This window comes from Camelus ferus, chromosome 11, assembly GCF_009834535.1.
Source record: "Camelus ferus isolate YT-003-E chromosome 11, BCGSAC_Cfer_1.0, whole genome shotgun sequence".
Lineage (NCBI taxonomy): Eukaryota > Metazoa > Chordata > Mammalia > Artiodactyla > Camelidae > Camelus > Camelus ferus.
The window spans coordinates 68959042-68981960 of record NC_045706.1 but is presented as its reverse complement, the minus strand read 5'-3'; the positions used below and the strand labels follow the sequence as shown (position 1 = coordinate 68981960).

The 22919-nt window shown below is 44.4% G+C and overlaps 1 protein-coding gene across 1 annotated transcript in view; it reads right to left on the bottom strand.

Annotated features, from left to right (window-relative positions):
- The window catches only part of PCNX2 (pecanex 2), a 233437-nt gene that overhangs the window by 34294 nt on the left and 176224 nt on the right, over nucleotides 1-22919 (bottom strand). Inside the window, exons 24-25 of the mRNA XM_032490546.1 lie at nucleotides 9990-10048; nucleotides 7115-7330 (exon numbers count right to left, since the gene is read on the bottom strand). Of these exons, the coding sequence (XP_032346437.1) occupies nucleotides 7115-7330; nucleotides 9990-10048 (275 nt within the window). The remainder of the gene's footprint in view (nucleotides 1-7114; nucleotides 7331-9989; nucleotides 10049-22919) is intronic.

Here is a 22919-nt window from a genome sequence, read left to right as displayed (position 1 = left end):
AGAATACTGAAAATAAATCGGCTTTGGTTTTCAAATCATTATATTGTTTGGTTATCAAGAGCCATTTATTGACTGCCTGCTGTGTGTGGTCATGAGTCCAGCATCATGGATAATGTCCTGACCCCACAGATTCATGATCTACACAAACAGACACCTAAAAAAGAAGCATTATTTTGAAATAAAAGGACAAAGTGATCTGTATTGATTATGTTTTCTTGTTGAAACAAGTATATGAGCAGAAACTGGAAATATTTGACCCCACAGGAACACAGAAAATCTATACATATGCAGTACCACCCCTGGTAAGGGAATACTGAGAAATGACTAAATGAACAGAGAAAAATATAGCCACACAAAGAATAGAAAAGGTAAATGTTTACATAACACAATGCATTTCTGATATCGTTTTCCTTAAGCTTTCCAAGAACCTACTTTATCAAATAATTCCTTTCCTTAATATATGCTAAGACTTACCCTAAGAAGATTTCTGGAAAACAGATCTTCCCGTGATAAAAACGTCGCGGTCCCATAGTAATGAGGACGATGACGTTAATGTAAGTTACCACGCTTAGCTACAGGCTTAAATAAGTTTCATTTCAGCAGCCTCGAAACTTTCCATTCATGCGATGCAGCCTTAGGTGGCAGGATCTGCTCCTATTGTCCATAAGAGAAAGTCACTTGCCTTGGGGAGCCCAGGACTCCGTTCAGTCGAATTCCCATTCTGTTCCATATAAGTGATATTTTCTGAGCCCACCTTAACCCCCACCTCAACCCCGCCCAGACCACAAGCTCCTGAAATTCTTTCTCTGTGTCCCCTGGGACTCAAGATCTGTTTCGTAACTTCTCTGAACATCCTCCTCTCTCTGCTTGGAGCTCTGCTGGCAGGCGGGCTCCCTCATTCCCTCTGCATCGCTCCCCAGCGGGGCTGACCAATTTCACACGCTCCCCTCGCAAACGGTCCTCGCTGATGCTCGGGGCCACTCTGCCACTGTCGCCTGCACAGCTGTCTTGTTACCGCCTTCTGTGTTCCCAGTCCCTCCGTGAAGATCTGGGCTCTTGCTCTCTGTCACTGTCCAACATGCCTCATGCCATCACTCTTGGGACTTCACTATCCGCAGAGATGCTCCCTCCCACCTGCTGGCCCCTGACCTCCAGCCTCCAAGGAGCTCATCTTCCACTTGACCTCAGCCACTCATCTCCATGGCCACCCCCGGGACCCAGGTCACCCCAAACTGCTCCCCTTCTATTAATATCCGTTTCCAACCTCCTCCTCCCTTTCCAGCTCACTTCCTCCACCATTTCCACTTCACCAGTCCTTGTACCCTCCCCAGATGCAGAAGTCCTCTCACCAGGTCATTGCCACCTCTCTCACACACGTGTCCCCTCCTTTCTCAGCCTGTTTCCTGGCCGGGCATCACAGTCCTTGTCCGCCCTGCACTCCTTCTTACTTCCCTTGTCCTTGTCTTCATTACATCCATCTGGCCCAATCCCAACCCTGGTGAACTCCAACTCTGCCCTTCCAAACCTGTGCCCATGAAGCTGAATGTGGCGTAGAGAAACACATGTGCAACCTCAACAGGTTTTCAAGTCATGATGGCTCATCTCCAGTGAGCTCCGCATGCGGCCCAGCTGTACCTCCCTGCTCCATCACCCTCCTGGCCTCGCACCTTCCCTCTAACACCCGCCTCCTACCTGCTTCTGTGCCACATGGTCTCCCTTCTCTCCCGCGACTGCAGACGGACCACCACGGGTTCCATCCTCCCAGCCCTTTGGATTCCATCGCTTGCCACCAGAGCAAGCTTTCTTCTTCCCTTTGCCTGAAATTCCTCCTGCTTCATTGTCGCGGTAATGCTCTGATGCACAATCCCATCCCCAGCTGGTGGACAAGTGCTTAGGGATGTCAACCCTGCCTTGGTGACACTGTATCAGCAGAAGTCAGTGGCTGCTTAACAGCCTCCCTTGACACAAGCCGCAGTCCCACCAACACCACCCGCTCCCTGGGAGGAAATTACATCAAACTCCAGCAGGGAGGAGAAGTTCAACTTTCCCCTAAGTGCATCATATGGCGGAAGCATTTGATGCCTCCTGGACTGGGGGCTGTCAGAGCTGGAAAAAATTTAGTCACACCAAGGCTGTGATGAAGAAATTGAAGCGCTGAGAGGCCAAGTCACATGTGTGCCCTGTTGAATATTCTGACATAAAGTGGACTTTTCTTTGCAACTGGGAAAACGACACGGGGCTTTTGAAAGGCTATGCAGGTGACTGGAGGCATTTTACCCCAGTTACTTAGTGTTTCATGAACCAAATGAACAAACACTGTGGTACAAATTCCAAAGAAACACCAGAAAGGAGAAATGAAAACATAGAGATGAAATGAAGGTCAGATACAAAGAGAAATTCCACTAAGAGAGAGCCGTGTGGGTTTGCCTAGCTGTACCACTAAGCAGCTGTGAGCCTTGGGAGAGAACTCACCTCCTGGGGCCTGGCTTTGCCCAGGACTCACATGGAGGAAGTGTCGGAACTGTGGCCATTCTAAGGGTCAATGTCACCGTCACAGGTGAGAGAGGGCTCTCCCGTGAGCGTGGCATTCACGTGCATCTCCTACGAGACTCCTTCCAATTCCTTTTTTCCCTCCTGTTCTCGGTTCTTCTCTTATTCACTTATAAAGGCAGGCTTTTCACGTTGCCTGGCTCCCCTTGTCGGCACTTCTTTCCTCCTCACTCGTTTCCACCCCCCTTCTGACAGAAATAAGCCAGAGCATCAATCCAGGTCGCCTGGATGACGAAAGGAGAGCAAAAAGACATAGAACAGATAATCAACTCTCACTTTTCCATTATTCTGTGTGCAGCTACTCAGATGATGGTTACATGGGTCTTAAAATTCAACAGATTCCATTTCATTGATTTCTTTCAGAAAGACTTGAACGTGATGCCTTTCACACCGTTGGTCTTCTAAAGCTCACTGTGTTTCCTCAACTTAGATTTCAAGCCAATGACTCACGTGTCCACTCTGGAGTGGTTTCCTTCAAGGCTCCCTGGCTGAATAGATGCGAGTGACACTCACAAACCCGAGAGAAGTCAGGGCACTGCGATCCTGTTTCTTTACATTAACCAAACATATATATTTCTCTTCTGGGATTCATGAACCGAAAGGTGTAGAATAGAAAAACGTGGCTTCTTTATTTGTATTCTTAATTTGAATTTGTATCGCTCATTTACAATAGCACTGCCTGATGGAAACAGGCTGTCGCCTGGACCTCGAGCAATCTTTTTGGGTTACCCGGGAACTAAACCTCTATTCTGAGTTTGGAAAATTACCCACTGTGCCAGAGACTGGTTAACTGCTCGCCAAGTCTTTTCCCCTAGCAGTGTGCTAAGAACTACGGAGAGTTTCTATTCGCCAGGATCCCTGGTAGCGTGGAACGGGGCCTTCCCCTCCGTCTCTCACGGACTGGACTCTATGTGAGTGCAGAATCAACATCTACTGTGTTAGTCGCTGACATCTGGGACTTAGCCGTTACAGGGGCAGGCATGACTCCCACCTATATGGTACCCGTGTTATGAGTCTGGGCGGGAGGCAGCAATCACCTCCCACTATAGGAACTGGAAGCCAGACACTCTCTCCTGCTCTTCTTTGCCTCTAGACCATGTGCCTGCGGTCTCAGCTTTCTCCGTCAGATGTGCCCCCCAGACACTGGCTAGCGAGCTGGCAATGCAGAGAAGTGGGGCTTGGGTGGGAAGTATTCTGGAAGGGAGGTGGTAGCAGGGGCTGGTCATCCTGTTTCCGGGCAGTCAAATGCCATAGGGGTGGCAGCGTCCAATATCCAGGGTCATGAGGTCACGAGGGCCATGCTGGGTCTGCCAGCTGAGATGTGACGGATCTCTTCACAGGCTCGGCACTGCAGTGTGACTTTAGAGATGTCTCTGGTCTGACAGCCACGGAGCCTGCTTCTCCAGCCATCTCAGCAAGTCTGTGCTCTGGGCAACATCTTCTGGTAGACCCTTCTCCTGCTTAAGTCAGAGACCTGATGTCTGTCATTTGCAATTAAAAATTCCTACTGACACAAAAGCATCCCTTTCGGTGAGAGAAAGACAGATGGACCTTCCTTCCTGGCCTTGGGGAGGATGCCTTCCTTGGGGGTGCACTGTTCATTTCCTGAGAGTCAGCCTGTGCCGTGAGCAGCTCCTGTTTCCACTGATGGCTTCAGGATGCATTGGGGAGAGAGTCAATGCATCCGCAGGCTGTGCTGAAGGAGGTTAAAATTTGCCCAAAATAAAGCCTGCTATTTGGGAAAATGGGAAGACGGAAAGACAAGTGAACTCCTGAAGAGATAGCTTAGAAAAATACCCAGAGAGGAAAACAGAAAAGAAGGTCTTCCCTAGGAATACTCTCCTGCATGTTGCAAAGAGATAGAAAAGAGAAAGTCATCTTAGGTCACCTGGCTTCTTCCTGCAACCAGAGCAACATTTAGATTGCTGTCAAGCTATAGGCTCTCTCAACAGCCCTGGGTTCCAAACTCCAGTAAAATTAGGTCAAGGAAAAGGGATTGTAAAAGGTGTCCTTCTCGCATTTTCTCCCGAGACATCATTCCTGGGCAGTCACCTCACACGATCACCGCCTCTGTCTTGGGGCTGATACACTGATGTTGGTCACCAGTTTCCTTCCATACGTCATCTGATGGGTAAAGTTTGCTAAAATGCTGCAAACCACACAGAACTTGTGATATAGCTGTAACTCAGATTCAGCTCAGCGAGCCTTAGAAGTTCTTCCTTTGAAGCCCAGGAGAAACCGGAAGCTCTCAAAATAGACAATTCTATTGCTCCAGAGCCACTTAATTGCCGCCACCTCCTGTGGCATTTTCTGGCATTGGTGCAAAATTTCAGGGAGACATCGATTCTGTGTTCTGTAGAATCTGATCACTATGCCCTGGGCCCAATAACCTTTTCCAAAATAAACTCCCTAAGTTAGATTCCAAGCATTTGTAAGGAAGCACAAGACTTCTCTTTAGGTAATGGTTTTTGTTTTTGTTTTTTTAAATGGAGGGACTGGGGATTGAACCCACGACCTCACACATGCTAAGCACACGCTCTGCCACTGAGCTGTACCCGCACCCCGCCAGGTTTTTAGAATGTGAAATAATGACGATTTGTCCTTAGCCGGGAAGTGTCCTTTTGTCACTGTGAGGTTCTGGGAGGCCAAGACCTGGCTCCTACTTACCTTTCTAGCACTGTCCGTGACCCCTTTCCCCCAAACCACCTGGAAACCACATCTGGTGACTTGGTGCCTCTGGTCCTGCCTCTATTCCAGCCGCAGCCTCTGCTCTGCCGAGCTGACCAGACCCTGGTCTGATGGCAGTGCCACTTCTCTGGTCCCCAGGTGCCCCAGGCACGGCGCTGCTGTGGCATGCGGCTCCCTGGGCAGTACCTGCTCATCACGTGTCTGTCCTCTTGGCGAGGCTCCAAGCTCCTTAAGGTGGAGCCTTCATTCTGTATTCGCAGCCCCCAGCCCAGGGCTTGACATGTAATCAGTGCTGAACAAATATCTCCCAAACAAACATGAGACGCCCATGTCCAACTGGCTACTGGATATCTTCACCTGGATGAATCAAGGGCATTTTAAAATGGAAATATCCAAAGCAGAGCTCTCGATGACACCCCCAAATCCCAAAGGGGCCGTTCCTCATCCAGGCTTCCTGGTTTTAGTCAGTGACCCCTGTCCACCAGGCCACTCAGCCTAGAAACTGGGGAGCAGGCTGAGCACCCCATCTGTTCCCCCCAATGCCCTGTATCGCCTGCCCCAGCCCCAAGGCTCTGGCCAGGTCGCTGCCTCCGCCATCTCCGCCCGCTTGGGTGACTCCAGGACACCCCTAAGTGGTGTCCCTGTGTCTGCCTTTGCCTCCCTCCAGCACTCTCTCTGCACAGCTCCCAGAACAATCTCTTCAAGCACAAACCAGGTCCATCACTCCCCTTTCCAGATCCTCCACCGCTCTCCATTTGTGCATAAAATAAAATGCAGCCCTTCGCCTGACTCTGAGGTCCCCATGAACCCCACCCCTCCCCGCCTCTCTGTGCCACTTTATTGCCAGCACACTGGGTCCTTCTCTGCTCAGGGCAGTCCACCCATGTCGCTCCTGGCTCATACGTTCAGCACTTAGCAGTTTCTGGCCTGGAGTGTTCATCTTCCTGTTCTCAAGGGTCTTCCCTGATGGTCCCATCCAATGTTAACACCTCCTCACGCTCACCGTCTGCAGTGATTTCCGTCACAGAACCTTATCCGCCTCCTTTATACACTTTCCGCAAACTGTCGCTGGTTTGCTCAATTTGTTTACTTATTTTCTACATCACGAGGGTAAAACTCACGGTCACGTGTCCACCACATCTCCAGCATTAGAACACTGCCTAGCACAGACTGGGGGTCAGATTAGAGAAAGGCATGTACTGAATGAAGGAATAAACAAAGAATCCAGGAGACGGGCACATGAGTACATCCGTCATGCTAATCCCTGCAGGACCCAGCCCGCAGCTCCAGCATCTGATTAATGGGAAAACTGAAGTCACACTTTCAAGATCTGGCCAACTCGGTAACCACAGAGCAGTGAGCATCCAGGGGGCACCTGCATACACACCATCTCATTCAATCACACAACTTTATGAAACAGTCATTCTTCTTCCTAGCATTTTACAGATGACCAAAAAAAAAAAAAAAAAAGAAAAAGAGAGTGCAGAGACACAAAGTGACATGCCACAACAGATCATGACACGTGCAACCCACAGAACCAGGTTCTGGTTCAGGTCTGGCAGACTCCACACGGAGTCAGAAGCAACAGTTTCTTGTTGCTTCTGAGTTTCCTCCAGATGGAATGAAACCAAAGTCTGACTTGTTCTCCAAAGGTTTACACCAGACTGTACATGTCACTTTCTTACTCCCTCAAGTGACTGGGGGTTACTCATACCCAAAGACATGGATAAAAGCAGTTGTAGCGAGCGCCCAAATTCTTATTCTGTCGGATAGGCATCAAATTCTTTTTCAACTGTGACTTCGTATGAAAGCTTTGCAAGGCAATGAACTCAAATGACTGACTTTCCAACAACTTCCACCGTCAAGAGATTCTTACCTCGGAATTCCAGTCCCCGCAGCTGAAAGGTGACGAGACCATTGCCGATTTCAATCAGGTGAACAAAAGCGTTGAGGTAGTCGGAAGCCAGAATGAAGCAGTCGCCAGAGCCGTAGTTCCCCCAGCGGCCGAGGACCAGGTCTCCACAGAGGGACTCCTGCAGGGCCCTCGTCAAGTGCTCGTAAAAGATGGAATTGAGATTGTTGTCATCATTCCCTGGAGACAGGATGAGAAATACGCTCAGGGAGGCCCCCTCCAACGTACTAGACCTGGGAGGCTGTCACTTGATTGAGGGGGGATCAGAATCCTCAGATTCTTCGCCCACATATGTATATACATTATATACACATATAATAGATGAAAAATAATATATGCATGTACATACATATATACATACATATGTATGCTACAATATAAATAACTATTGCCAGTATTAAATATTATACAGAGATATAAATTATTATATAGATGATATTTATTGTTTTTAAGTTATATATATATAAAACTCAGATTTATTGAGGAATAATTTATATTATTAAGTAATAAAATAAGCTGTAATAACAAATTATAATAAGTTATTAAGGAATAAATTATATTATTAAGTAAAATTCACCCTTTTTAGTGTACGATCTGATGAGTCTTAAAAAATGCTTATAGTCACTAACCACCGCTCAGAATGATGCACTGGTGTTTTATCTGTATTGCTGAATGCAGCAGTGCTTTGCCTGTTTCCTTTGTAGGCGGGGACTACTCTTTGCTTATCCATTCTACAGCTGAAGGGCCTTTGGGTTGTTTCCAGTTTTGCTGCTTATGAATAAATCCACTCACAGTGTTTGAGGACAGATGCTTCCGTGAACAAGTTTTCATTTCTCTGGAGTAAACCCCCAGAAGTGGCCCTGCTATCGTCCAGTGCAGCTGTACCATGTCGCACCCTTTCTCGCAGTGACTGGGAATCACGGCTTTCTTGCCAGGACTTGGTATTGTCAACTGTTGCTTGTTTGTGTAGTCTTAGCCATTCTAAGTGGGTAGATGATGACACCAAGGGAAGAGAGGAGGGAGGATACAGGAAAGGAGATGGAGCGATGCAACAGCCTGCTTCCCAATGGAAGGACAGTGTGTCTCAGGAGCACAGAATTGAGGCTTCATGGTATATTTCCTTTCATCTCCCTGCTGGGCCCTGCTTTCTTTTACTCCCTCTGCCAGATCTCTCGTGATGAAGGATATAACCTTTTTTAAGAAGACTGGGTAAACTGGGACGTCCTCCTGGTCCATGGTCCTGGGGCTGGGAGGAAAGTCTGCCTTTAGTGCTTTCATTTTAGGAGTATCTTTTCTTTGGGGAGTAAATTCTGGCCCAGAAAGTCAGAGAAGCATAGAGTTGCCCCAAAGAGAAAATGCCTAAAGCAAAGCTCAGGGTACCCTCCTAGGCTGTCAATTGGAGTGGAGACAGAGATTCAGGGAGGTCCAAGATAAAGACTGTAGATCCGACTGGAGATCCCCTGCTCTGTACCCGAGGGAACCAGAGTATGACTGGGGATACAGGAAGGTGCAGACTGGCCCCCAAGTGCACCCACAAAGAAAGGGCACTGATCTACCGCTAAGAAATCTGGAGGGGAACACACTCAAACCATGCATATCATTGCTAGGCATTCATGAAAGTTAAGAGCTGAATTAAAATTAGTGCATTTATCACCTAATTATAATTAATGGAAAGAAATGAACTGTCCTATGGGCTGAGTCATGTCATTTAATCTGATAAAGTATCCGTGTGCTGAATTTTCTATGCAGATGAAGTCTACCTGACCTGCCATGATATTCCTTTTCTATGACGAATCCGCGTGCATCCTGAGGCACTAATTAGAGATTACTTTGAGTCTGGGGCACTTGTAAAGGAAAAGGCCTGAATGAGAGAATTAACTTTTCATTGTTCAAACTGTCTGATGTTTAAATAACACAAAACAATTTAAACCCAGTGAAAGTGGAGCTCTTAGAACACCTTGACCACACAGCTGCATAATTAGATTAAAATGAGACAAAATTATGAACAACTGAAGGCATGATTCACTCATAAAATTGTGCACATGGCTGATACCAACAACCTGCAAAATCTCAGCCCCACGGCTCCATATTAGAGATGTTTATGCCCCAATTCACGCCCCCTTCAAGTTGGACTGACATAAAGTTAAATGAAAAGTAAACCTGTCTCTCCAGGTGTTATCAAATTTCAAATTAATCCTGTACATGCAATTCAAACAGAGCTATTGAGCCTAACAGGATACTTCCTGGACAACATTTTTGGCACTGGGGAGAGAGTGAGGTGGATAAAAATGGAGACCAGTTGAAATTTGCATTCTGATAATGAGGGGAAAAAAACGAGGTCAAATGATTGAAAATGAGATAGACAATAGGAAGAATAAAGTAAAATAATTTTCTGCCAGATAAATCCATCCAGAGCTTAAGGTTGAACAAAGTTTCTGAAGACTTCTGGATCCTGGATCCTGAAGTGGTTTGCCTCGAAGGACCTCATCATGCTGATGTTTTTCAAAAAAATGTTTGTCAGAAGATACCAAGGTTTATAGTCTGTATTCGATGTTTCCCATACACAGATTAAAGCAGCTTAATTAACTGAGTCATTCAATACTGAAGAGATATCTGATCAACTCTAAAAAATGGAGGAGTGCACCTCCAAAGCAATCAGGATACTTGATCAGTTCTATTGCAGTTTAATTTTACAGTCAGTGTATTTACCAAGACATGCATTGTCACCACGGTGATTCTAAAAAGTGAGTACTTAATTCCCTTTTTGGATGGGAGGAGTCTATCTACACCACAAAATCAATCAACTGCTTAAAAAGAGAGTAGGAAGATATCCTCTTACCTGGATCCTTTTCAATCTGGACCACCAGCCTTGTGTTGGAATTATCCACACGCCTTGTACTAGAAGGGACCACAAAAGGGTAAGAGGTCGTGATTAAATCCCTACAAAGGAGAGCTGGCTCACAGAGTTAGCTGTGTGAGCAGGAAATTCAGGGGAAACCAAGCGTCACACTTAGGGTGATTGGCCTGCTTTGGGAAGGCTGCCAGAAGATGCTCATATTAAGTGAAGGAAGTCAGACACAGAAAGACAAATACCATATGATGTCACTTACATGTGGAATCTAAAAGAAAGGCACAAATGAACTTATTTACAAAACAGAAACAGACTCACAGACATGGAAAACAAACTTACAGTTACCAAAGGGGAAAGGGGGTGGGAAGGGATAAATTGGGAGTTTGAGATTTGCAGATACACATTACTGTATATAAAATAGATAAACAACAAGGACCTACTGTATAGCACAGGGAACTACATTCAATTTCTTGTCTCACAGTAAAGAAGGGAGGGAAAAATACACAAAACACACAGGGGGAAGAATTGAAGAGTGCTTAGGATATGGGAGAATGGCTTTCATCTTTATCAGTTTAAAGCACCAGGTCCACAAAATAAAAGCAAGCCTTTGAACTGCCAATGGAATGGCACTCACGTTCAGAACTTGAAAGCAGTGCGTGCGTAAGTATCTTTCTTTTCTGACTGAGTCCAGAAAGAAGTGATGAGTAGTCAGTGTCTCCACCACTTGCTTTCAAGAGTTGGGCCCATTCTTACAGCCTTTTCTTAAGTTGAACCACAAGAATAAAAACAGCTCTCACAGTCTCAGGAAAAGGTGGGTTATCGGTAGCCATGGTAACAAGTGGCCCCAGAACCAGCTGTAAACCTTCTCAGTTATGACAGCTCACCTCAACCTTGGTAAGCTTTTGGCGAGCCAGCCAGTCCATGGTCCCCTTCTCGTTTCTGAAAGTCAGCCAGTGAGGTTACAGACTCCGTCCAGACCTCTCAGGGGCAACCGATCAACAAGATTCTCCCCAAGTGACAGCCTGTGCAGATGGTATCAGCCCCCTTATGTCTCTAAAACCTCACCCGTCCTTGAACTTCACAGGTCCCAAAATCCTTGAGAAGGGCAACCGTCAGCTCCGCTGGGAAGGGACTGTGCCTGACCAGCTTGGCTTTTAATTTCAGACACTGAGTGGTGGTCTTGTCACCCTTTGAGGGATGAAATATGAAATGGATGTTAACCATATGAAGGTGATGATATTCAACTGTTTATGACCTCCGGAAGTGGCAAGTTCATACGGTTAAGCCTAAGCCATTAAAAAAGGGCTTTCAATTTGTCATGGGTGGACCTGGACATGCTCATACTAAGTGAAGGAGGTCAGACACAGAAAGACAAATACCATATGATGTCACTTGTATGTGGAATCTAAAAGAATGGCACAAAAGACTCATTTATAAAACAGAAACAGACTCACAGACATAGAAAACAAACTTATGGTTACCAAAGGGGAAAGCGGGTGGGAAGGGATAAATTGGGAGTTTGGGATTTGCAGATACACACTACTATATATAAAATAGACAAACAACAAGGACATACTGTACAGCACAGGGAACTATATTCAATTTCTTGTAATGACCTATAATGTTAAAGAATATGAACAAGAATATATATTAAAAAAGAACATATGGGGGGGTTGGTATAGCGCAGTGGTAGATCATGTGCTTAGTATGCACAAGGTACTGGGTTCAATCCCCAGTACCTCCATTAAAAGTAAAATAAAAATAGAATGTAAAATTATAATGCTGTTCCTCTGAAACATACTACTACTTCTACTACTAATTAAAAGCATATATATATATGTGTGTGTGTGTGTGTGTGTAAATGAATCACTATGCTGTTCACCAGAAACTAACACAACCTTGTAAATCAACTATGCTTCAATAAAAAAAAAAAAAAGAAAGGATTTTCACTAGAAATATATCATTGAATGTAGGGTTATATACAAGTTTGAACATGATGAGGTTCCAAGGAATATGTGTGAAGAAACTGATCCTTAACATGCCTGGCCCCTGCCTTCCCGTCACTCCGCCCTTTGCTGTCTGTGCTCCAACCATATGGGTCTTCAACACACCGCCTTCCCCCTGACACCCCTCCCTCCCCTGCATCCTTTGCACCTGTCACGACCTCTACTTGGAGTGCTCCGTTTCCGGTCCCACCCACTTCTCCTCATCGACCCCTCTCATCCTTCCAATATCCTTCCAGTCTAGCAAAGTGCCACTCACGTTCCCCGGGAAGCCTTCCTGGCACCTGTTCTAGGTGAGAGCTTCATGTCTTGTGCTCTTTGGAGTACTTGTCACAGTTAACGTTATTAATAAAAACATAGCACTTCCCTGTGTAAGTACAACCACCTTCTGAGGTACTACTGATAATACCCCTTCTCACAGAGGAGGAGCACGAGACAGTGGATTAAATGCCCCAAGTCACAGAGCTCGCAGGTGGTAGAGCCAGGATTTGAACTCAGGTAAGCTGCCTCTGGAGACTTCACTCCACTTCACATCAGACCTGTCTTTGTGTGATGATCTGATCACATCTGCCTCTTACATCCGACCCTAAGTACCACGAGGGCAGGCATTTTGCTCACATCTGCCACACAGGAGTCATGCAAATATTGGTTTGACTAAAGAAATTAACAGTCAAAGATAATACTGCTTCTCAATGGTTTGTCTCTCATGGTACCTGCTAGAGAGAAAGGAGGCCAGGTGCTACTGGAGAACATTTAAACGTGACTGCTGATCAGCACTTGTTTGTAATGATGCTTAAGAAGAAACCACCAAATGCAGACTTCTTGCTTGAACTTGTCTCTTGGGAATCAGAGAAAGATGCCCAGATGCAACTGTAATCAAAACTACAAGGAGGTATTACCTCACACCAGTCAGAATGGTCATCATTCAAAAGTCCATGAACGATAAATGCTGGAGAGGCTGTGGAGAAAAGGGAACCCTCGTACTCTGCTGGTGGGAATGCAGTTTGGTGCAACCATTATGGAAAACAGTATGGAGATTCCTCAAAAAACTAAAAATAGACTTACCATATCACCCAGTAATTCCACTGCTGGGCATATATCTGGAGGGAACTCTAATGTGAAAAGATACATGCACCCCAATGTTCACAGCAGCACTATTTACAATAGCCAAGACACAGAACCAACCTAAATGTCCACTGACAGATGACTGGATAAAGAAATTGTGGTATATTTATATAATGGAATACTATTCTGCCATAAAAACGAATAAAATAATGCCATTTGCAGCAACATGGATGTCCCTGGAGAATGTCATTCTAAGTGAAGTAAGCCAGAAAGAGAAAGAAAAATACCAAATGATGTCACTCATGTGGAATCTGAAAAAAATAAAAAGAACACTATGAATTCATCTACAAAACAGAAACAGACTCGCAGACATAGTAAACAATCTTATGGTTACCGGGGAAAGGGGTGGGAAGGGATAAATTTGGGAGTTTGAGATTTACAAATGTTAGCCACTATATATAAAAATAGATTAAAATAAAAAAGAATCAATCAATCAATGAATGAAAAGCCTAGTCTTCAGAAGAAAAAAAGTGTTGTAATTTCTTCATATGTCTCAGATATTTGAGAGCCGTGTAGGTAGGATCCTGCTTGGGTATTGTGGAATAGCTTCTACAGATGGGTTGGAGAGAAAGAATATTCTGTTACAGTTCAAAAATGCCACAAGCCCCAGCACACTGTTCTTTTCCTGCTTCAGTGTCCTTCCAAAGACCCTCAGATCAGCTTCAAAAATAAAAGAGCCCAGGGTGGCAGAAAATAAAGCAAACAACCAAATTCTTTCTAATGAAGCCCAAACTCTCATGTGGGCATGCTTAGTCCCTAAATGGAATTTTAATTTCACCTTAAGACCTAGGACAAATGGAATTTTCAGCAGCAGGATAAACAATTTTTAAAGTGGGACTGAGCCAAAAGAAAGTCATTTACCAAACTCCCTAGGGAATGAAAACACCTTCGAAAATGATGTTAACTGGAAAGCTATATTTGAAAAAGGCTTTGGATGCAGAGGGCTAAATTCTGATCAGCAGTGACTAAGCTCAGCAGTCTGTGTGCCCCAGGGCCCCTGGCCCTCCACCAGACTCTCTAAGAAGGTGACCTGTCAACCATACTGGGTAATTTGAGCTTTTCTCCAGTGCTAAATTTGGTATTTACCCCTCAAAGGTGCTAATTAGATCAGTAATTGGATTTCTGCCTTAACTGTCTTAGAGTATGAATATCTGTTCTGTTCAAAGAGAAAACAGAGGGCTTTCAACTCACTCCCCAAACTCAGGGTGGGTACAAAATGCTGGCGGGGTTAGGCGTGTGTCTGCACGCATACTATGAGCACCAGGCAGGCAAGGCCACTGCTCATTGCTAGGTGACACTATCTTGGGGCCACAGACCAAGGGTCTAGTAATAGGCTTTTCCAGAGACACTGACTTACTCTGAAGCATCCCTCCCTTATGTGAATATGGAAGGCAGGTAGCAGAGCTGGTTCCCTCCCTGTGTTGCCTTCCTGCCTCCTCATCTGTCCCCCCACCCAAGTCAAGCACCTTACCTGGCTTCATCTGAAGAGCTTAAATAATTTAACAATCATTTAGTTGATTAGACGGCATCCAGTTCCTGCTTTCAGCTCTCATAGACTATTTATAGTAGAAGTATTCCCATCTTTTCTTTTCCATGGGGAATTATGATTGGCTGGAGTGAGTATTTTAATAATGTCTGTTTATATGACAAACCCAGGATGGAATTGTGGATGGATCATAGTTCTATTCATGGGGCAGGAAAGCATTAGAGAAATCTGGACAATGGAAAGGCAGGCAGGAGCTACATAGAAGGACACTGTCATCTTTTAAGTTGAATTGATACACAAGTTCATTCGGTTAGTATTTTTTGATGATTTTTGCATCTATATTCATAAGGGAACTTAAATCTAAGATTTTCTTTTTTTGTGTGTGATGACTTTGGCTTTGGTATCAGGGTAATATTGGACCCACGGAATGATTTAGGAACTATTCCTTCCTCCACTCTTTTTTTGGGAGATTCAAGAAGAACTGATGTTAAATCTTCTTTAAAGATTTTACAGAATTTGACAGTGAAGCCAAACGACCTTGGGCTTTTCTTTCTTGGAAGTTTTCTGATTACCAATTAATTCTCTTAACTTGTTATGTCTATTCAGATTTTCTACTTCTTCTTCAGTCAGTTCTGGGAGTGCATGTGTTTCCACATATTCCTTCAATTCATCTAGGTTATCTAGCTTGTTGGTACACGGTAGTTTATAGAATTCTCTTTCAATTACATAAAGTTGGTAGTAATGTCCCCACTTTTATTCATGATTTTAGTAATCTGAGTCTCCTCTCTTTTTTTCTTGGTCATTCTTGGTTAAGGTTTGTCAGTTTTACTGATCTTTTCAAAGAACTGATTTTTTGAAGTCATTTATTCTCTCCATGGGTTTTCTATTCTCTAGTTCATTTCCGTCCATTGTAATCTTTACTATTTCCTTCTGTCTGCCGGCTTTGGTTTAGTTTGCTCTTCTTTTTCTAGTTTCTTAATGTGGAAGACTGGCTTATTGATTTGAGATTTTTCTTATTTTAAATTTAGGCACTTAGAGCTATGAATTTCCCTCTGAGAACTGCTTTTGCTACATACTATAAGTTTTAATATTATGCTTTCATTTTTATTCATCACAAAATATTTTGTTAATTTTTTTCTTGTGATCTCTTCTTTGACCCATTTGTGTGGTTTCCATACCATGAGACACTACTCAGCAATTAAAAGGGCAAACCATTGACACACACAATGACCAGGATGAATCTTCATTGAAACATGGTAAGTGAAAAAAGTCAATCCTACAAGGTGAAATACTGTTGGATTCCATTTACATGAACTTCTTGAAATGACAAAACTATAGAGTTAGAGAAGAGGTAAGAGGTTAGCAGGAGTTAAGAAGGAGGTAGGGGCAGAAAGGGAGTGTTGACTATAAAATGGCAACAGGAGAGATCTCAGTGGGGATGGAGATGTTCTATATCTTGTTCATACCAACATCAATATCCTGGTGGTGACTGTTTTGCAAGATGTTAACACATGTAAAGTGGGTAAAAGGTATATGGAGGGATCTCTGTATTATTTCTTTCAACTCCATTGAATCTATACTTAGCTAAAATTAAAGTTTAATTTTAAAAAAATCTCCATTGCCAGATGATTGAATAAAGAAGCTGTGGTATATCTGTACAATGGAATACTACTCAGCTATAAAATGGAATGAAATAATGCCATTTGCAGCAACATGGATGGACCCAGAGATGATCATACTAAGTGAAGTAAGTCAGACAGGGAAAGATAAATGTCGTATGATATCACTTATAAGTGGAATCTAAAATAATGACACAAATGAACTTATTTACAAAACAGAAACAGACTCACAGACATAGAAAATAAACTTACGGTCACACAAGGGGAAAGGGTAGGGAGGGATAAATTAGGAATTTGAGATTGGCAGTTACACACTACTATATATAAAAGAGATAAACAACAAGGTCCTACTGTAGAGCCCAGGGAACTATACTCAATAGTTTGCAATAAGCTATTATGAAAAAGAACATGTAGATAACTGAAGCGCTGTGCTGTACATCAGAAATTAACACAACATTGTAAATCAACTACACTTCAATTAAAAAAAACTCCATAGCTAAAAGCAGGCCTGAATTTAGTAACTATAATGCATTCATGTGCGAGTCTCATCTCTGACCCTAACTTGCTTATATCTCAAATTAGGATTGCTTCTCCTATTTCAGTCAAAAAAAACCCCAAAACAAAACAAAACAAAAAAACCCAAGACTATGCAACATTTCAAATATAGGATATGAAGTCCAACTATTCATTCCCTGGGAAGTCATGAATATTTAGGGGGTGAAAAGTGTTTCTTCTCTTTCTGCCAATGCAACTAATAAAAACAGTAATAAAAAAATTCTAATTGCATGTGGTTGGGCAAAGAATCAGCAAAATGGGGAAGTGAATAGAAGGAGATGCAGAGGATTATAACTGATTCATAAGGATTAAATTATCAGGGTGCTGCTGGTCCCCCCCACCCCAAGTTTAACATGCTTGATTTAAGGTTTTGACTTTTTGAGTGTTATAGCCTCCTGGCAAAAAGAGGCCCAATGTCATTTATTCGACAATGTTTTATTTAGAGTTGTGGGTGATATTCTGCTGAGGATGGAGACACATTTATTTTTTCATTAGTTAGCAGTGGTATGCACAGAATTTGGACCAAGAAGAACCCTGCACCCAGCAAAAGGAAACGTCAACCATGACAGTGGGACAGACTGCAGGATTCGTGTGGTGACATGCACAGCCCCAATGAGTTATCTCAGATCCTTCCATTTTTCACGGCCACTTGTCTCAGGAGAGACAGCAACTCCACAAGACATGTTCTCTGCACATGAAGCCCATTAAGACACGGTGCCGTTTTGTCCTCAAGGAACGCGACACTTAATAAAATCACACCAGCACCGTTTCCCACTGAGATGGACTTCACTTTCCCTTGGCTGTTTTATTCACTCCCAAAGCACAACACTGTACCTCCCTCACGTTCAATCTTCAAATCTGGTACAAAACCAAGTCCGACTAACAGGATGCTCCTAACTCCACAGTCATGAGACACCCTGTGTCCAAACAGTTACTCTGCCTAAAATGATAAATAAAGGTGGTATATGCAGATTTGATATCTCATGTTTGACATTTTTTAGTGATGGTGGACCCTCTGCAAAATAATTTGGTCCCAAAACATTACACAAACAATAAGGCAGGGGGAATAAGCCTGCAACTGTGAAGTTGATAAATCTGATTTCTGTTTCTAACTGGGTTTACGATTAAGTAAAATATTCGAGGGGTATAAAGGATCACATAATGCTTCTGAGCCCCAGTTTTCTGAGGGCATAAAATGGCAATTAAACATAGCACAGGGCTTTGGGTAGGAAATGAAAGTACAGAGCCTGCCTATGACTGTCTACTGCAAAACTAAAGAATCACTTGGTAACAGGCGAGTTCCTCAAGGGAATCATGGAAGTGACGACGGGTGAATAGGAGACAGTTTTGGTATCACCCCATCAGTGCATCTGGGTGTAGATTTTTTTTTAATGGGGAAAACAGAATAGTAGTTTTTATCCTGACAATGGTCTTCAAATTTGATTCTAAATACTAAAATAGATGATGTGAAATCTTGGCTCTGGGAGCATGTGGACAACAGTCAACAGAAAATTAGTTCATTCAACTCTCCCGCTGTCCTCCACCTGCCCCGGCTTTTACCCTGACAGGTTCTTTGACAATTTCGAGAAAACCCCCTTGGAAGGCTTTCCAAATGGCTCTCCTTTGTCTTGGATAAATTTAGCTAGAAAGCTACTCTTCTATAACTTTGGATTGCTCTAAAAATTAGGCTTTTTAAAAATTACATTTTCCACATAAATAATTTTCTTTAAAATCCACAAAGAAGTTTCTCTCCTTCCTTTCTCTCAAACCTCAAAGCATACCTTTCTCCAAAGCCTTCTATGTCTCTGAGAAATTAAGCTCTAACCACATGACCTCCAAAACAAATCTTTTTTTTTTAATGTAACGTAGTATAAGATTTGACAAAATGGAAAAGGAATATAATACGTTCAATGGTCGTTATTCTTATCAGGTGATTTTTTCCCCTTAATTTTTTCTCATGTATGTGATTATTTTTCCATTACTGGTCATTTTTCATTCAAGCAATCTTGATGGGGAGCATCAGTCTACTTAATTGTGTTTACAGAGAGAGGCAAACACAGAAATCCAGACGTGAATGAGTGTTATAAACCCTTTGGAGAGGTGATGATGGCACAATGTTTTCGAAGTGACAAGGAAAAAAAAAAAAAAAAAAGAGCAGGGCTTCCTACAGTCACATAATGTGTTCATTTCATCAATCAGACAATAGTACTGTGAACCCAGAAACAGAAACCATATGTGAAGCCTGGGCAAGGTCTTGACTTTCAATAAAGTAGGACTGAAGTCAGTCTTGGAAAAATGCTCAAGGTAACAAGATTTAAGACCCCTCTCCACCCAACCCCAGGAAGAGGGTGGGAAGGGATAATTTGGGAGTTTAAGATTTGCAGACACCATTACACATGAGATAGATAAACAGCAAGTTTCTTCTGTAGAGTGCAGGGAACCATAGTCAGTATCTTGTAGTAACCTCTAACGAAAACATAAAAAGGAATATATGTATGTGTGTGTGTATGACTGCAACTTGACCCTGTGTACCAGATATTGACACAATATTGTACACTGACTATACTTCAATAAAAAATATATTTAAAAACAGCTCTCCAACCCCCGATTACTGAAAAAGCTAAGGAGTGAGTTTTTACCTAGAGCCTCAAAGGCAGAAGGCCCCCAGGAAACAGAGCAGCCTTCCCATCGCTGACTTTGTCAGTAACGGGGACAATGTTGTCAGTAACGGGGACAACGTTGCCAGTAACATCCACTTTGCTCAGCATTCTTGGGGTTGGGGAGATGCCTGGATCTGCCCAGTAAATCTTCTGCATCAGGACCATTTGAGCCACGCAGTAAAAGGTTTGGAGACAGTGCCAACGTAAAAGCTGAATATTTCTACCTTCCTTTGTTTAGAATCAATCAACCCCATCTCCAACACCTCCCTAAAAGCTGGCAAAACTGAGGCCCCTCCTCCCCACACTGGCTGGCTCTGCCCTCCTGCAGTGCTCGGCTTATATTCCCTGCCACCATCCATCCGCTGGACTACGTCACAAAGCTTCACTCCCGAGTGACCTTGAAATGTCGAGCCAGCAGCACCAGACAGCTGACAGCCGGGGAGCAGGTGGGCAGCGGGGCCCTTCCTGCAGGCGCATGGTCAACGTCACTACTCTGCACTTTCCAGGTTCTTTAACTGCTCAGCAAAATGCAACAGGACTCTGAGTTACATTATGCACCGCAGCGAAACGAGTAATAAGCACAAGCCAGGGCTATTTGAGAAATTCAATGCCCTGGAGTCCCTCAAAAGCATCATCCTTCTGGAATACATCTGCATAATTGCTCACCACCACACCTGAAGTGTCAAAACCTACCCCTGGGTACGTGTGTGACAGCCTTCTCATCCGTCAGCAAAACAGTGGGAGGGGGCCAAGTTCATCATTTAGTTTCTCAGACAGAATGGCATGCAGACACGGACCTGGAATTCCAGGGGAGGAAACCCAAGGCAGAGAAGGGAGGTGGCTGGATGGGTGAAGATACAGGGCATGTCCGTCAGAGAGCAGGGGAGGCTCAGACGCCTGGTCTGCACTCCACCCTGGACGTACAGCAGGGCTGCCCGCCCCTTCGCTGGCATCCTATTTAGACCCACGGAATTATGGTGATAAAGGTCTTACCTTCGTGCTGCCATCCCCCCAAATAAAATGATGAGGGAAGTGTCCCTTCGATAAAAGCCATCATCAGCTTGTATTATGAGTCTCCCAATTTCATGTGGCAGAAAACCCAACTGGAAATAGCTTAAGCAAAATCTGGAATTCACTGGCTCACACTGCCCCAGCTGGACTCAGGGTCTACGGTGGGCGGTGTCATCAAGTCATTCTCATGCATATATATGCACATATTCTTTTTTATTATAGGTTTTACAACCTATTGAATATAGTTCCCTGGGCTATACAGTAGGACCTTATTGTTTGTCTATACCTCAATTAAAAGAAGAAAGAAAAAAATCATTCTCCATGTCCCTCAGCCCTGCCTCCCCGTGTTTGCTGCTTTCTCAGGCTGGTTAGCACCTCGTGGGCACAAGAAGGCTGCTAGCAGCACACTACCAAGGCTTGCATCCCATACTACCAAGTCCAGCAGGAAAGTGGATTCTCCATTCCTGCAGGCCTATCACACCCCCAAAGTCCCAGTGCTCACTCGGGCCAGGCAGAATCAGTACATCTGCAGGATTCTGGGTTTCGCATTTTGCCTTTCTATTGTGTGGGCCCTTTTGGCCACAGTCTCACTTGCTCATCTGTTTCTTGTTTACCTGCGGCCTGAAGTCCAGGAGAATAATTATGTAGAGCTAAGTTGTACAAGAGTGGGATGAAGCATGGGTCAGGTCACACCGCTGCACGTCCACAGACTCAGCCCACACGTCCCAGCTACCCGCCTGAGATTTACTGGTAGAAACTCCGAGCTCCTTGTGGCTCCTCATCCTGTCTTGACGCCTCCACTCACCACACATAACTAAGAACGCTTCTTGCTGGCTTATGTCTCTTTCAGAAGGTTTGAGACTTGGTCCAATTTCCCACCGTGGCTGTCCTTGTAAGTCCCCAGACTCGGCCTAGATGCTGTTAATCCCCGAACGCTCCTCTTTTATCCACAGGCACACGCATGCAACCTCAGAGTGACTCCGAGCATTTTAAATTGCTCAACACGCTCACCTTTGTACATGCACCCAGACAGCCCTGGGTCTCTCCCCTGGGGGAGGATTCCCGAGGACCTACCATTAGCTCCCAGGAAAAGCGAGGGCATCTCCTGAACCCTTCCACAGACACATGAAGTTACTCAACACCCTGGAAAACTAAGGACAAGCGATGGCCTCTGAGAGAAATTTCTCAAATCACCCATTTAAAAAGAAAATTGCATCTGAATTAATTAGTTCGACCCCCTTTGTGGGCCTGAGATTTTATCTGGGACCTCAGGAAGACCCACGAGGGTCACCGAGGCTTCATTCCTGCTCTGATTTAACATCTACAGACCTGGCAAGGTCTGGAACCAGTGCCCTCCCTCCCCCTCCCCCTCCCCTCCTCACATCATTGGTGGTCCTGGTCTCCCAGCCAGAGAGGCTCTGAGTCACCACAGGTCACACCTGAGGGGATGCCACTCTGCCTCCCTGCCCCAGGTCCGCGGATGTTGAGAACCAGGCTGGGATGTGGTCCAGGACCCGGTCCTGGGGAAGAGGTACAGTGGCTCCCCGGCTCGGGGACGAGGGAGCATCGCAAGGTGCTCACAGGAACAGGGAAAGACAAGCTTGCCAACGAAGGTCTGTCCAGACCTGTCCAGGCAGCCCGTCACCACCTCCCCTGGGGACCTAGGGAAAGCCTTCATCCAGCCAGGCACACCAGGAGGACTCCAGGTCCTGGGCTGCGGCCACCTGCCCTTCCAGACAGGCTCTTATGAGGGCAACTCTCTGGTCACAAGTGAATGCTTTAACTGGCAGTCACTGATTTTATTATTATTATTATTATTATTATTATTATTATTATTATTATTATTATTATTATTATTATTATTATTATTATTATTTTGGTGTGGGAGGCATTTGAGAAGCTTCAGGACATAACAGAAAGTGCTCAGGGCTTGAAATCAGCCCAGACCTGGGTTAATACACTGACTTGTCCTGTGACCTTGAGCAAGTTATTTAACTTCCCTCAGTTTCCTTTTTCTCATCCGTGACACAAGAAAAATGAAATTCTACTCCCAGAGTGGGTGTTCGGACAAGAATGAATGTATTTGAGAAGGTGAGCAGGTAGTTACTAAATTCAGAAAAATAAGGACCGCTCCTCTTACCACTACTAGGGTCGCATTCCTCCTACTGCCGTCACTGCATGTAATAGTCACACTCTGGGCCCGGTTCACGCCTGGGTGTGGATCGGAGAGCTCTAACACCATGAAGACATTCTGGTAAGGGAGCTTTCTGACTTTTATCTCAACAGTAACTCTAGCCAGGTGCTTTGTAAATATATCCAAATAAATTGCGAGGGAGCTTCATTGCAAGTTGAAATATGCAAATCCCTCCCTGGCATAATTGCAAATTTGAGTTACAGTGCTGCATTTTTTTTTTTTTAACAGAGGTCCTGGGGATTGAACCCAGGACCTTGTGCACGCT